This window comes from Nycticebus coucang, chromosome 4 (assembly GCF_027406575.1).
Source record: "Nycticebus coucang isolate mNycCou1 chromosome 4, mNycCou1.pri, whole genome shotgun sequence".
Taxonomy (NCBI): Eukaryota; Metazoa; Chordata; class Mammalia; order Primates; family Lorisidae; genus Nycticebus; species Nycticebus coucang.
The window spans coordinates 16,096,143-16,111,957 of NC_069783.1; the positions used below are offsets into that span (position 1 = coordinate 16,096,143).

At 36.9% G+C, this 15,815-nt stretch overlaps 1 protein-coding gene across 8 annotated transcripts in view; it reads right to left on the bottom strand.

Annotated features, from left to right (window-relative positions):
* Window positions 1-15,815, bottom strand: part of SMC6 (structural maintenance of chromosomes 6) — a 105,660-nt gene that overhangs the window by 67,786 nt on the left and 22,059 nt on the right. For 7 of the 8 annotated variants that reach the window (XM_053588490.1, XM_053588483.1, XM_053588487.1 and 4 more), the window contains 3 exons: window positions 8,460-8,577; window positions 6,320-6,425; window positions 202-338 (listed from right to left, as the gene is read on the bottom strand). In XM_053588490.1, coding sequence (XP_053444465.1) covers window positions 202-338; window positions 6,320-6,425; window positions 8,460-8,577 — 361 coding nt within the window. Of the gene's footprint in view, window positions 1-201; window positions 339-6,319; window positions 6,426-8,459; window positions 8,578-15,815 lie in introns of those variants that run through there. The other variant, XM_053588491.1, reaches the window with a different exon arrangement.

Here is a 15,815-nt window from a genome sequence, read left to right on the forward strand (position 1 = left end):
CCATACATTCACATATCTATAGATACACCTGTATACACACACACACACTCACGTGCACACACACACATACATCCAACTAATCAATCATGTTAAAAGAAAAAGGTTTCAAGAGACAAGTGCCTTTTCAATGAATAACAGCATAGTCACCTATTTTTGAGTATTTACTAATATTTAAGAAATGAAAAGAAAATCGTAACACACCTGTTGAACTTTTTAGTTTGTAAGATCGACTTCCATCCATGCTGATGTGTTGCTGCACAATTATAGAGTCACCATATACATTTGCTTTATAAGCATCGTCTCCTCTGTTCCTCAATGTTATCAAGATATCTGCTGAGCTGAAACAATGAGGTTAAGCTAAGTCACGTGACGGGACAGTGCAATTACCATACCATATTATCAGAATTTTCAAGTATTTTCAGAATCATCAAATAATTTTGCTAATTTATTTAATTAGCTTTACATCAGCAGTTGATGGCTGACAGTCTACTATAGAATAATGTTAAAAATATCCTGCCTGACAGAAAATAAAGTTGACAATTAAGTGAAGCTTAATAAAAAATAACTGACTTTTCTACCCTTAATAGAAACTATTAAGTTTTGGTTTCTTCAAGTCACATAGTTAACTAGTTAACACAGTTATTTTCTTATAAAAAGGAAGTTATCAACATTGTGCTGCCTAACTACTGTGAATTACATAATAAAGCATCATGCTGACAGTAGGTCTTTAAGAATGATGAAGTAATAATCATGGGAAAGGAACAATACCCAACACCGACTAAAACCATTAGAATTAAATGAGGCAATTTTAATTTTTTAATTACTTAAATTTAATTTAAATTACTTAATTACTTGGCAATAAAAAATAAAGGTTTTTGATTATCAAGAAATATAAACAAAAGCCTCAAAATTCTTAAAGTTTTATCAGCATTAACTAAGTGTAGAATATAAATGTCTTAACACAATAATTAAGAAAATGCCATGAAGGCAATGTTAACCAGTTTGATGAAAATAGTTCAAATTGTATATAAAACCAGCACATTGTACCCTATGATTGCATTAATGTACCCAGCTATGATTTAATAAAAAAATTATTTTAAAATATATAATGCAGCTAAAAACACATATAAAACGCTGAGAGTATAAATCTGCCTGATAACCTCTGCTACAGTTTTTAAAGTTTTAAAGATGTTTCAAACACTTATAGCTATGCCTATTTTAAGACAGAGGGAAGACCAGGAGAGCTAGCTCACACCTGTAATGCTAGCACTCTGGGAGGCCAGGCAGGGAGGGTACCTTGAGCTCAGCAATTTGATACTAGCCTGGGCAAAAGTGAGACTCCATCTCCACTAAAAATAGAAAAATTAGCCTGGCATTATGATGGGCACCTGTAGTCCCAGTTATTTAGGAAGGTGAGGCAGGAGGACCACTTGAGCCCAAGAGTCTGAGTTTGCTATGAGGTAGGCTGAAGCCATCACACTCTAGACAGAGGCAACAAAAAATAAAGGACATAAGAGGAAAAATCAATCAGTTGTGTAGATCAACTTCTGTTAAAACTTGGTAGAAAAACAAAAAACATATTGATGAAGGACATAAATACATACTTATAATTTTATTATATACATATAAAAGCAGATAATATTTTCTCTGCTTTACATGAGCATCTACCAAAATCCTAAAGTCATCTGGTTAAAACTGTTCTGATAATTACACAAAACCTTCAGCAGAATGAACTTGTTTTTATATATTTGTAGAAATACTCCCAAACTATTCCCATTTGCAGGAAATGGAGGAAAAAACACTCAAGATTAATTTCGCTATAAACTACTGGCATAATGGTAGACACACTGAAGTGTGTACAGCTCTGGCTCCCCACCTCCCTTCTTTGCACATACTCAAGCAGAAAGAAAAGGCTTAGCAATCGTATCAGTCCCCATACTGGCTTCCTGGAATTAAGCTACATATAGAAATCTGTACTAACTGAGCAATCAGATTCTCTTCTTTAAAAGTTCAAACTAAGAAAAACTGGTAAAAAATTTTAAGGCTTGTTTAGTTAATATTGTACCAATGTTAATTGCATAGCTTTGGTAAATGCACTTTAGCGATGTAAAATATCTACATTAAGGAAACTGGGTGAGTAATATACAAGAAACTCTGCCTATCTTTGCAACACTTCCGTAAATTTCAAATTATTTCAAAATAAGAAGTTTTTTAAAAAAAATTCCAGTTAAGACACGGCACGTCAAGCATGGTGATTTGTTATAGCCACAAAATTACAAGGCCTCTGGAACTAGAGAAAACAATTTGAGGCATTGTACTCAGATGAGAAAATACAAAGTCTGCAGAGAAAAGGCAGGAGCATAGAACAGATAAGCTCTTGAACAGTACAACCAATTAAGTTATGAGGGTCAGGAGATAGTATAGAGGAAGAGTTGCAGAACAGATTGAAGAGAGACAGACAGAGGGCTGGAGACCAGCAGACATACAGACAGCCAGAGACAGATGGCTGATAAAGCCCCAAGATAGATGATCCTTGGTCCTGCAGGTCTTAGTCTAGCCCCTCTAGGGAACTTCCTCCTTAAAGTTTCCAAGATATATTTCCCTCTATCTTTGTGATATCCTTTTCTAGAATACCTTGAGTGGATTTTTTTTTTAAACAAAATTACCTAAATAAAACAGATATGCTCCTGAAAATTTAGAATTGTAATTAATTTATATTTATAATTTATAATTGAGTTTGTTTTTTTTTTTCTTGAGACAGAGCCTTACTTTGTTGCCCTCAGTAGAGTGCTGAAACATCACAGCTCACAGCAACCTCAAACTCTTGGGCTTAAGGGATCCTTTTGCCTCAGTCTCCCGAGTAGCTGGGACTACAGGCGCCAGCCACAATGCCTGGCTATTTTTAGAGATAGGGTCTTGCTCTTGCTCAGGCTGGGCGCAAACCTGTGAGATCAGGTAATCCACCCACCTCGGCCTCCCAGAGTGCTGGGATTACAGGCATGAGCCACTGCTCCCAGCCTTAATTAAAATTTTTAAAAAGCTTCTCAAGTTAATTCTAATAAACAGTCATGGTTGAGAACCTCTAACTAAAGTACAACTGGGGAAGGACAGCTACCCTATAACATGAAGCAAACAAATATTTTATTTCATTAATTAGTATGATTACTAGTATTGAGTTAAAGTACCTCATGAAAACATTTTAAAATTGACTACATATATTTGCTCTCTGAATCATCAAATACCTCTCTTAAATGGCAAACATCTACTTTATTATCTTCATTCCTAGCTATTCCTTATATTAGAGAGCTTTTTTTAGTACAGTGAGAATTTTGGAGGTACTGGTATCCTACTGGTATTCAACTGCTACGTGAATTTAGCAAATACTGTATAAGAGAAGTTTTTTAAAAATTAACATTTATGAAAAAAGGCTCATAATTATTGCTCAAAAGAAACAGAGACAAGTGAGCTGGGCACTAGCCTGCAGTCTCCCGACTACACTAGTTTTGTGGACACTGAATTCAGGTCACTAGCCATAGTGCACAAGGTCTATAATACACCAGACCCTTAAGGGGAAAAACAGACTATCAGTGAGAGCTCTTTCAGAATGACAACATAAGTACGTGGTGCCACAGTAAAGAATGTGATTCCTTTTTCAACTCTGAAAGACTATCTACACAGAGGTAAATGGCAGCCGCATATACCAGTGATTTTCCACCCGTGTGCCATGGCATACCTAGGTGCCATGAGAGAATCTTAGGTGTGCCTCGAAAAACTTTAAAGATCTCTAATTATTTTCAAAAGAAGTTCAAAGCAGAGTAAGTATATTCTTTCTCTTTTTTTCACTCTTTTTTTGATCAATGTAATTTAAGTGTGCTGCAGAACTTCAACTATAGGTTCAAGTGTGCCATGAAATAGAAAAGGTTGACAAACACTGGCATGCACTAATCGGACCAAAAAGCAAGTCATAAAAAGATGATTCACCTCCTCCTCTTCTGGGTAGCCAGCTTATCTGCAATAGGTTCTATATCTTTGACTAAATAAATGAGGAACATGAAACAGGAGTGTGAGTTTTGTCCTTTTATAACCCTGTGAAACAGCTGATGTGTCAAAAATAGGACTACTGCAAAAAACCCAAAGCCCCTACACCAGGATTAGTATCAGGAGGCCAAGAGCGGGCACAGTAAACTGAATATGCCCAGTGAGAACCTACATAGCAAGAGGTCTGAGACCTCGGGTCACCAAGAGAGGTTTTCATGTGAAGAAATACATTGAGACAATTCATTCACAGTCCCAAAGTCATTGCAAAGGACTGGTGGATAACCAGAGGGCTAAGCCTAATACAAAGTGTCTCGTGGCACAGTTCTCTGGTGCCTCCTAACCATGCTAGGTAAGCATCTCTAAGGAGAGCTGAAACATCCCAAGAAAGCAAGCCCACAGCCAGGTGTCACAAATGGAGATTGGAATGCCTGAGATGAGGAAGAGGAGGGAGAGTCCTCAGAGCTACCTCAAACTTGTGCCAGACTGACAGACATCCTAAAGTGGGACAGCGGCATAGATTGTAGATATAGGAAAAAGTAAGCACAGAACTGAAAACCTCAATGACCTGATTCTGCAAAAACAGTGATGACAGAATCAGAGACTATAAAACAAGGCAAATTTTATAAATACCAAATGTTTTAAACAAGGGAAAGGATGATAAGCAGAATAGTAATGTATTTGGAAATTCTCTGCTTTAAGCTTTTATTAGAAAATGTCAGTAAAAGGGAGACTCAGCTCAGGTTAGAGTTTTTAAGCTGTTATTAACTCTATTTTAAAACATATTAATGTTCCCTTTTACAGGCAGCCATGTCCTTAGAAGTCAGTGATATGGGTTTGTCTTTTTTTGTTTTTCCAAAAAAAAGCAGTATTCAGAGGATAAGCGTCAGAAAGAAGTTTCTACTTCCATTTAAGTACTTCTCAAATGCAAGAAAATCCAAAGTATTTAGCTGATACATAAAACATTTAATGGTAATAAACAATAATTTCTTCCTGAAGCTTGTATTTGAAAGATGCATGTATTATCTGGCCAAGTAGACTAAGTGATTGGACAACAAGGAAACACAGTTAATTATGATAAATTGAAATAAGAGCTGAGAACATTATCTTACACATGTTAAACTAACTAATTTATTACTTGAGACATAATCTTTGGGGATGGGAGGAAAACCTCCCTGAGCTGGGGCCCAAAGAAGTGGAGACAGAAACTCTGCAAGAGAACTGTTATCAAATAGTTCTTTTCCAAGGCCACAGAGCATGGGAAATGATTTTCTGTGTATCTTTTCTCCTTCTCTTGAGTCGATTTGGAATCTTGGCTTAAAGTTAAGATCCCTAAGCACTACATAAGAAGCCTGAAGCCCTGATTCATATTCTGTCCCTTTTCTATTTTCGAGTAATGAAACAGGGAGGTTAAATGGATAAAACATTGAGCAAAAGCAAAATCTACATCAGGAAAAAGACATTGGTGTCAATAGTGAATGTTTCAAAAAGTTCTAGGCATTGGGTCTATGATAGAATGAACAGGTGAAGGAGCCCACTGCTGGCAGATGTATGACAAAGTCTAGAATATTCAGTTGTTATGAAAAACAAAGACCCTTTCAGAGGTATCTGGGGCAGTATGAAAAATAAAAAGCCTAAAAGAGAGAGCTGCTAGTGTACAAAAGGCAATGAGTCCTTGATCATGCAAAGTGGATAAAATATAGCTACACGAAGGCAATCTATGACAAAAATAAATATAAACATAAAGCCAAATAGGGCACTGATATGACTATTCATCAAGGGTTCGGAGGGACCACAAATAAACTTGTGATTGATTGTGGTCATCAAATCAAACTCACTGGTAGCCCACCTGGGTACGGAGCCAGAAACCAGAAGACATTTTGGAATTCTGAAAACAGTAATTTTAGGCAGGGATACCTTGGCTGATCACTGATCTTTATCATCCCCATTATATCAATATGAGCTTGCTGATATGCAATGTTTCTAAATACTCCTTTAAACAGAGCACTCTATCACTGCCATTTCTTCTAGAAAGGTAACAACGGCATGAGTTTAGGTGGAGAGGCATAGTAGTTAAGTTACACAGCTATCTGTTTTGAGAGGACAACAGTCAACAGTGGGCCATGCTGGCAGCAAGCAGCAAAGAAAGGAATGAAAAGATATGCTACTCTGGCTCTTTTTTGAAAGGTACTTGATTTCCAGTCATGTCTACATGAACTGGGAATCTAAAATAGCTGCTTCTTACTAAAGAATTGAAAATAGATGGTAGAAAGCAAACACTTACTTCTGTCCATCTTTCACAAAACCTTTTAAAGAAGATCCTCTATTAGTAGTGATTGCTTTGCCACCAAGACCAACTATGAGAGCTGTCAGTACTGCACTCTTCCCACCTAGAGAAAGACATTGAAGAAATCACATTTATTAAAGAAGACAGAAAAGGCTCACTCCCACAATTTGATGCAAAAAGTTACTGAATAAAGTGCTACTCTCATCTTAAAATAAAGTGTTATAATTCAATTAACAAACAGCCTTTAAAAAATGTTGTATGTGTCATGAAATATTTAGTTCCCACTATTAGAAAAGAAACGGACATTTCAGAAATCAGATTTTTGCCACTAACAAGGAACCAGAAAAAACTTGCAATATCTTTCCACCTTGAAACTCTCATGGTATCATCAAGGCCCATCAGCCTAATAAATGAACTTACTACTCTATTTACACATATATACTGATTTTTATTACCTTCTAATCTAATGACAATTCCTATTTACTTTTTCCATAAATTTCCAGATATCAAAAACTATTTTTAACATCCTCACAAAAAAGCTCCACATGGATGGGAATGCTGTTTCTTTCATTCAATGCTATATCCCCAATATCGGCACATAATACATACTGGAATATTGGCTAAATGAATGAATGAACTTAAATAGGAACAAATCAGCAAAATCACACACATATTTTTGAAAATTATTTCTATTTGAAGAGCTCTTAGTAAGTGTACTTCTTTTTATCCTGACAGTAATAAAATGACAAGCTGAAATTTCAAAATCTCTAACAATTACCTAGAATATGATAACCATTTTTGAACTCCAAGATAAATCAATCCAATCAACTATTATTAGCCCATCATCTTCCACTATATACTCCAAAGTAACCAAACACACCATTCAATCAACCCACTTTAGTTCCTGAATGCTTTTTAAATTCCTATTCTAACTGCCTTGTCTTCATTACCAAATACACTGCCTCCACTTTCTGCATCATTTTCCATTCTATTAAGTTTTATTAAAAAATTCACTTTTTCCAAAAGTTTTAAACAAGACCTAACTTCAGAACGCCCTAATATTTCTTTGCTGCTTCTCCCAGGTGACCCTTCCAAAGCACTGATCCCTTTGTCCATCCTCTCCTAAAACTGCTTCTTCTTGACTGAATGACAGGGTAGGAGAAATAGAACAAAACCAACTCCAGAGCTACACACCTCACTTCCTAGTCCAGCACTGCCATCAGCTGGTAGACTCTGGCAAGCCTCCTCTCCATGTGCCCATCTCAGCCCAGCCACCAGCCTCTCATGCATGGCTGGCCTATCCCAGAGCTGCCTAACTGGTCCTGCTGCCTCACATACTTTCCTCCTTTAACGCACTCTCCACAACGTATCTGGTTTCTTTCATTCCCTTACTCAAAAACTAATTGGCTCTCTACTGACTTAAATAAAACTCCAAAATCTTTATCATCTTTATCATGACATACAAGATCCTTAATAATTTTACCTAAACATGACCCTCTAGAGACAGCGCCTGCTCCTCCCCTACCGGGTACCACACAGTAGATCATCTAAGGTAATCTCCATGCCCCATACCATACCTATTCTGCTCTTTATACCTTTGCTGATGAACAATCTTTGCCTGAAACATCTCAGCTTCTTCTTCCCCAATGAGACCTAAAGAATCTAAAATTTTCATTCAAGTACTAGCACAAATACCAACCACCTCCTCTTCAAAGCTTTCATTAGCCATAACAGCAACAATTAGTTACTTTCCTGCTTGGATTGCCAAGGCACCTCATTTGTGCTCAGTTACAACTTTGAGTCAAGATAAGAAACAGGGCTGCCTCAATCAAAATGAGGACTGCCTCAATGAAAGTGAAAACTGCCTGTCTACCTTTATATGGTATGGATTTCAAGATGAATGGATTAAAAACATAAACAGGGATTTTTATTCTTACCACTTAAATAATAAACCTAGAATTAATACAGCATTTTCTTTAAGCATACACTGAAAGCAAATACTGAAAATATTAATAATCACAAGTCACAAATCTATAAATTAAATACTTACCAAGACTAATAGTCACTTACATCTAAAAGTTAATGTACTCTAATCTCAAAGGTCTGTTCGAAGTCAAATGAGAGTAAAAGGACTTACTTCCATTGTTGCCAACAACAAAGTTGACATTAGAACCAAATTTAAAGGGTCCAAGCATCGAATGACACATGAAGTTTTTTAGCTGAATACTCTCTATTATTCCAACTTCTGCTGCAGTCTATTAATAAAAAACAATGGAAGAAAACAGTCAATATAATTCACTCATTATACTCATCCAAGCATGTTGGCAGGAGAAAGACTAGGAGTTATTACCAATGAAAAAGGTTATCGAAAGTGAATAATGGTGACATCAAAACACAAACTTTCTCTGAGTCTAGCACACACCCCCAAATCTTCAAAGAAGCTAATAAATGTATCACAAGTTTCTTAATATTTACGATATTGGCATCTGGCGTCTGATAATTTTTTTCTTGGTGGGGGATCTGTTCAGTGCATTGTAGAATGTTTAGCAACATCCCTAGCCTCTACCGACTAGATGCTAGTACAAGTATACACTTGACCCACTTGTGACAACCAAAAATGATCCAGACATTGCTGAATATCCCCTGGGCATGCAAGCAGAATCTCCCTGGATGAGAACTGCTATCCCAACTGTTACAGCAAAACTTGCTATAAAATACAGAACTATATTTAGCACATCCCTGAAAGATGACTATCCAACCATGGTTTGAATACTAATTCACTATATAACATTCACTGTCTCAATTGAAAAAGCAGAACACACATCTTAAAAGGTAAAGCTGCTCTTCTTGTGACTCTCTGCATCTGTCATTTACTATGACAGCTGTGTGACGTTTGGTAATGTAAATAAGATATATGGTTTCCAAATCTGTAAGACAGAAACAGTAATTCCTATATTGTAAGTATATGTCATCATTAAATTAGAGATGGCTTATAAATGGTTTTACCAAGAATATGGCACACAGTAGTCACCTACATGTTGTAGTTATCTAAACACCAGAAAGAATCAGCCTCATTTTCTCAGAATAAATTTCATTTTCTGAAGACCACTTTTCATCTCTCTAGCTATTTGAATGGTTTCTTCTTCCTTTGTTTTTTTTTTTTTGCAGTTTTTGGCCGGAGCTGGGTTTAAACCCGCCACCTCCAACACTCTGACATATGGGGCAGGCACCCTACTCCTTTGAGCCACAGGTGCCACCCTATTTGAAGGGTTTCTTTAAAAACTCCCCAGCTCTCTACTCTGGACATACACCTTATTAAAATGCAGAAAACATTTACATCCTTATATGAGGAGTACTAGAAATCATGGTTGAAGAATTTTTAAATACATTTTCATTTTGAGACAACCACACATTCACACGCAGTTGTTAAGAAACATCTTGCATATATGTACTATATGAACAATAGTACAAAATCACAACTAAGGCTGGGCACAGTGGCTCAAGCCTGTAATCCTAGCAATCTAGGTGTACTGCTTGAGCTCAGGAGTTTGAGACCAGCCTGACCAAAAGTGAGATCCCATCTCTAAAATAACCAGTCATTGTGACGGGCACCTGTAGTCCCAGCTACATAAGAGGCTGAGGCAAGAGGATGGCTTAAGCCCAAGAGTTTGAGGTTGCTGTGAGATAGACACCACAGCATTCTACCCAGAGGGACAAAGTTAAGACACTGTCTCAAAAAAAAATAAATTCACAACTAAGACAGTGACACTGATACAATGTTTATTACTATTAACTATATAGGTCTTGAAATTGGGAAGAATGATTCTTCCCACTTCTTTCTTTTTCAAAATGGTTTTAGCTATTCCAGTTCTTTTGCCTTTTCCAATGAAATTTATAATAAATTTGTCTGTATGATCAAAAAATCTTAATGGATTTTGATAGAGTTGCATTAAACCCATGTGTCATTGAGAAAGAACAGACTTCACTTCTGTATTGAGTGTTCTAATCCACAAATAAGTATGCCTCTCCATTTATTTAGGTCTTCTTTGATTCCTTTTTAGGACTTACTAGGGGTTGGTTTCTCTTTTCTTTTTTCATTGTTGAGGATTCATTGAGGGTACAGAGAACCAGGTTACACTGATTGCATTCGTTAGGTAAAGTCCCTCTTATAATTGTGTCCCACCTCCAAGAGGTGTTTCATACATCATGTACCCCCACCCTCTCATCCCTCCCTTCCCTCTCTCTACTCCTCCATTCCTCCACCCTCCACCAAGTACTAGGTCATCAACTATCCTCCTATCAGAATTGAGTACATTGGATTCTTGCTTCTCCATTCTTGTGACGTTTTACTAAGAAAAATGTGTTTCAACTCCATCCAGGTTAATAAAAAAGATGTAAAGTCTCATCTTTTTTAGTGGCTGAATAGTATTCCATGGTATAAATACACCACAACTTGTTAAACCATTCCTGGATTGGTGGGCATTTAGGTTGTTTCCACAGTTTGGCAATTGTAAACTGAGCTGTTATAAACAGTCTAGTGGAAATGTCCTTATGATGAAATGGTTCTTTTCCTTTTGGATAGATACCCAGTAATGGGATTATAGGATCAAATAGGAGATCTAGTTTTGAGTTCTTTGGGGATTCTCCTCCTTCAAAAAGGCTGTATTAGTTTGCAGACCAACCAGCAGTGTAAAAGTGTTCCCTTCTCTCCACATCAATGCCAGCCAGTATCTGTAGCTACGAGATTCTATGATGTGGGCCATTCTCACTGGGGTTAGGTGATATTGTGAAGTGGTTTTGATTTATATCTCTGATAATTAGAGACAATGAGCATTTTTTCATTATTTGTTAGCCATTCATCTGTCTTCTTTAGAGAAGGTTCTATTCATCTCTCTTGCCCATCGATATAAGCAATCGTTGGCTTTTTTAATGTTGATTAATTTGAGTTCCCTGTAGATCCTATTTATCAAGCTTTTGTCCAATTCATAATATGCATATATCTTTTCCCATTCCGACGGTTGTCTCTTTCCTTTGGTTGTTGTCTCCTTAGCTGTAGAGAAACTATTCAGTTTAATTAAGTCACATTTGTTTATTTTTGTTGTTGTTGCAATTGCTACAGAAGTCTTCATAAAGTCTTTCCCCAGGCCAATAACTTCAAGTGTTTTCCCACAATTTCTTCGAGGATTTTTATTGTTTCATGCCTTCGATTTAGATCTTTTATCCATCTTGAATCAATTTAGTGAGTAGAGAAAGGTGTAGGTCCTCCAGTTTCAGTCTTTTACATGTGGATATCCAGTTCTCCCAGCATCATTTATTGAGTAGGGATTTTTTTTCCCCCGAAGTATGTTCTTATTTGGTTTATCAAAGATTAGGTGGCTATAAGATGTTAGTTTCAACTCCTGGTTTTCTATTTGGTTCCAAATGTCTGTCTCTATTTTTGTGCCAATACCAGGCTGTTTTGATTACTATGGTCTTGTAGTACATCCTAAAGTCTGGTAGGCTCAAGCCCCCAGGTTTGTTTTTATTACTAAGAATTGCCCTGGCTCTATGGGGCATTTTCTGGTGCCATACAAAACAAAAAATTATTTTTTCCAAATCTAGAAAAATATGATCTTGGCATGGTAATGGGGATTGCATTGAATCTGTATATTGCTTTGGGAAATATAGACATTTTAACAATGTTGCTTCTTCCCAACCATGAGCATGGTTTGTTCTTCTATTTGTTAATATCTTTTGCTATTTCTTTTCTTAGGGTTTAGTAGTTTTCTTTACAGAGGTCCTTTACCTCTTTTCTTAGGTATATTATTAGGTATTTCATTTTCTTTGAAGCTACTGTGAAGAGAATTGTGTCCTTGATTAGCTTCTCATCTTGGTTATTACTAGCATATATGAAGGCTTTTAATTTGTGGACACTGATTTTATGTACTGAGATGTTACTGTATTTTTTGATAACTTCCAGGAGTCTTGGGGTGGAGTCTTTGGGGTTCTCTAAGTATAAGATCATACCATCAGCAAAAAGGGAGAGTTTGACCTCCTTTGCACCCATATGGATGCCCTTTATTTCCTTCTCTTGCCTGACCGTATTAGCTAAAACTTCCAATACTATGTTGAATAGCAGTGCTGATAGAGCACAGCCTTGTCTGGTTCCAGTTCTAAGTGGAAAAGCATTCAGTTTTACTCCATTCACTGTATTACTGTGGGTTTGTTGTAGATGGCCTTGATCAATTTAAGAAATGTCCCACCTATACCTATTTTCTTCAGTGTTCTAATTAGAAAAGGATGCTGAATTTTAATGAATGCTTTTTCCATATCTACTGAGAAGATCACATGGTCTTTGTTTTTGCTTCTGTTGATAGTGAAAATACCTTTATGGACTTGCATATGTTAAACCAGCCTTGCATCCCTAGGATGAAACCTACTTGATCGTGATGAATGATAATTTTAATGTGTAGCTGTAATTCATTGGCTAGGATTTTACTTAGAATTTTTGCATCTATATTAATTAGTGAAATTGGTCTGAAATTATCCTTTTCAGTTGGGTCTTTTCTTGGTTTTGGGTATCATGGTAATGCTTGCTTCTTGAGTGTATTAAGGGAAGATTCCTTTCTTCTCAATTTTTTGTAACAATTTCTGCAATATGGGTATAAGCTCTTCTTTGAAGGTTTGGTAGAATTCTGGTGTCAAGCCATGTGAACGAGGGCTTTTTTTGTTGGGAGATTTTATATTGTTTCTTTGATCTCAGTTCCTGAAATCGTTCTGTTCAAGAGATCTATTTCTTCTTAAGTCTAGGGAGAGGGTGTGATTCTGGGTATTGATCCATTTCCTCCACATTGTCAAATTTCTAGGCATAAAGTTTCTTGTAGTACTACTCAGAGATGATCTCTTGTATCTCTGTGACATCTGCTGTTATTTCCCCTTTATCATTTCTGATTGAGGTTACTAGAGATTTTACTATTCTGTTTCTAGTTGATCTGGCCAAAGGTTTATTGATTTTATTTATTTTTTTGTAAAACCAACTGTTTCGTTACTTTTCTGAATGATTCTTTTCTTTTCAATTTCATTAATCTCTGATTTAATTTTGGTTATTTCTTTTCTTTCACTGTGTTTGAGATTAGATTGTTTTTCTTTTCCGATTCTGTAAGATGGTTCATGAAGTTGTTGATAAGCTCTCTTTCTTTTTCAAACGTAGACCTCTAGAGGGATAAGTTTTTGCTTTTGCTGTAACCCATAGGTTTTGGTAACTTGTGTCTTCACAAGTTGTTATGTTGTTATGTTTGAGGAATCTAATTATTTTCTCTTCTATCTCTTCCTGAACCCAACTATCATTCAGCATAAGGTTGTTTAATTTCTATTCTTTTAATTTTGCTGAGGTTTGATTTGTATCTTAGGATGTGGTTGATTTTGGAGTACGTATCATGGCCTATGAGAAAAATGTATATTCCTTAGCTTTGGGATGGTGTGTTCTACGTATTTCCATTAATCCCACTGGTTCTAGGGTCACATTTAAGTCCTTTGCATCTTTGTTTAGTTTTTGTTTAGAGAATTGGTCAAGTTCTGTCAGAGGGGTGTTAAAGTCCCCAACTATTATGGTGTTATGGGATATCATATTGCACAGACTCATCAAGTTTTGTTTCATAAAGCTGGGAGCATTTAAGTTGGGTGCATAAAAATATTTAAAATTGAAATGTCTTCTTGTTCCTTTGACTAGTACAAAGTATCCATCTTTGTCTTTTTTTAGTTGCTTTAAATTGGCTTGTATCTGAAAATAAGATTGCAACCCCTCCTTTCTTCTGATTTCCATTGCTTGAAATACTGTTTTCCATCTCTTAACCCTGAGTTTTAATTTGTTCTGCAAGGCTAGGTCTGTCTCCTGGAGACAACATATGGATAGCTTGTGCTTTTTTATCCAATCAGCCAGCCTATGCCTCTTCAGTGGTTGAGATCAGTTCACTGACGTTTATTGAGAGAACTGATAAGTGTAGTAGAGTTCTATTCATCCTCTTTTGTGAAAGTCCATTGTGTAGTTTTATCCTTTGGGCCATTGTGGAAGGTATGCTTTGACCTTTAGCTTCTGGGTGTTTACTTTGCTGGTGGTCCATTGTGGTGTCATTGTTGAGAAGAGGTCTAAGTATTTCCTGTATAGCTAGTCTTATTGGGGCAAATTTCCTCAGTGCTTGTGTTATCCACAAAAGATTTGATTCCTCCATCAATTCTGAAGCTTAGTTTAGCAGGATACAGAATTCTAGACTGAAAATTGGTTTTGTTTAAGAATGTTGAAGGTGGAGGACTATGCTCTTCTGGCTTAGAAGTTTTCAGTTGAAAAGTCTGCTATCATCCTAATGGCTCTGCCTCTGTAGGTCAGTTGGCGATTACTCCTGGCTGCTCATACTTCTTTCATCTTGACTTTGGATGGGTTCATTACAATGTGTCTTGGAGAGGTTCTGTTTGAATTAAGGTGATACAGGTTCAATATCCATCTGAAAGGAGAGTGTCAGGGTCTTTAGTAAAACGTGGGAAGTTCTCCCTTATGGTCTCCAGTAAGGCTTCCTTCCTTTGGGACAATCTTCTTCCACTTCAGGAATCCCAAGTATATGCATATTTGAACACTTCATGGAGTCTTGTAGTTCTCTAAGCTCCTGTTCTACTTTCTCTCTCTTATTTTCTGCCTCTTTAACTATCAGGGTTAAGTTGAAAACTTTATCCTCTATCTCTGAAGTTCTTTTTTCTCCATGGTCTAACCTATTTTTGATACTTTCTACTGCATCTTTACATTCCCTGATTGTCTCCTTCATTTCCTTAAGCTCCGCCATATCCTTTCTATTTTCTATATATCTCGTCTTTTAGTTCTTTCTTTCCATTTTCTCATCCATTCCTTTTATTGTCTTTATCATTCGTGTTTTAAATTCCCTTTCTGTCCAATCCATTAATTCTTTATAGGTGGAATCTTCTATAGTAGCTGCCTCATGGTCCCTTGTGGGAGCTACTGTGTTTTGGTTTTTCATGTTGCCTGAATTTTTCTGTTGGTTTCTCCTCATGTGTTCTTTCTTCCTGTTCACCTTCTTGTCCTCCTTTTTACTTCTCACTACTTCTTTTGTTTAAAACAGAAGTCCTTACTCTTGATGACAGTATGTTGCAATGGGTCATGGGGACACTGGTGCTTTGGGTTTTTTTAGGAGACAGAGAGCACAGTCAGCAACCTCTATGGTTCTTATCCCAAACGCAGCATTCAGATCCTGCTGAGTTGGGATCACAAGAATCCTTGACAGGCAGGGCTCATAAAGTCCCCTGAGTCCAGTTCCCATGGAGTATGGGAGTCACTCAGCTGTTCTAAGACTGGAGTTCTGATCCTGGCAGGTGGAATTAAAACTGCCATACTTTAGGCTCCTGCTAAGACCTTCTCACAACCTCACAATGGCAGCCTGCTGGTTGTGGAGACCTTCTCGGTGTGGCTGCTTTGCCAGCCACCAAATGTATGGCAAGTCCACTCCAACTG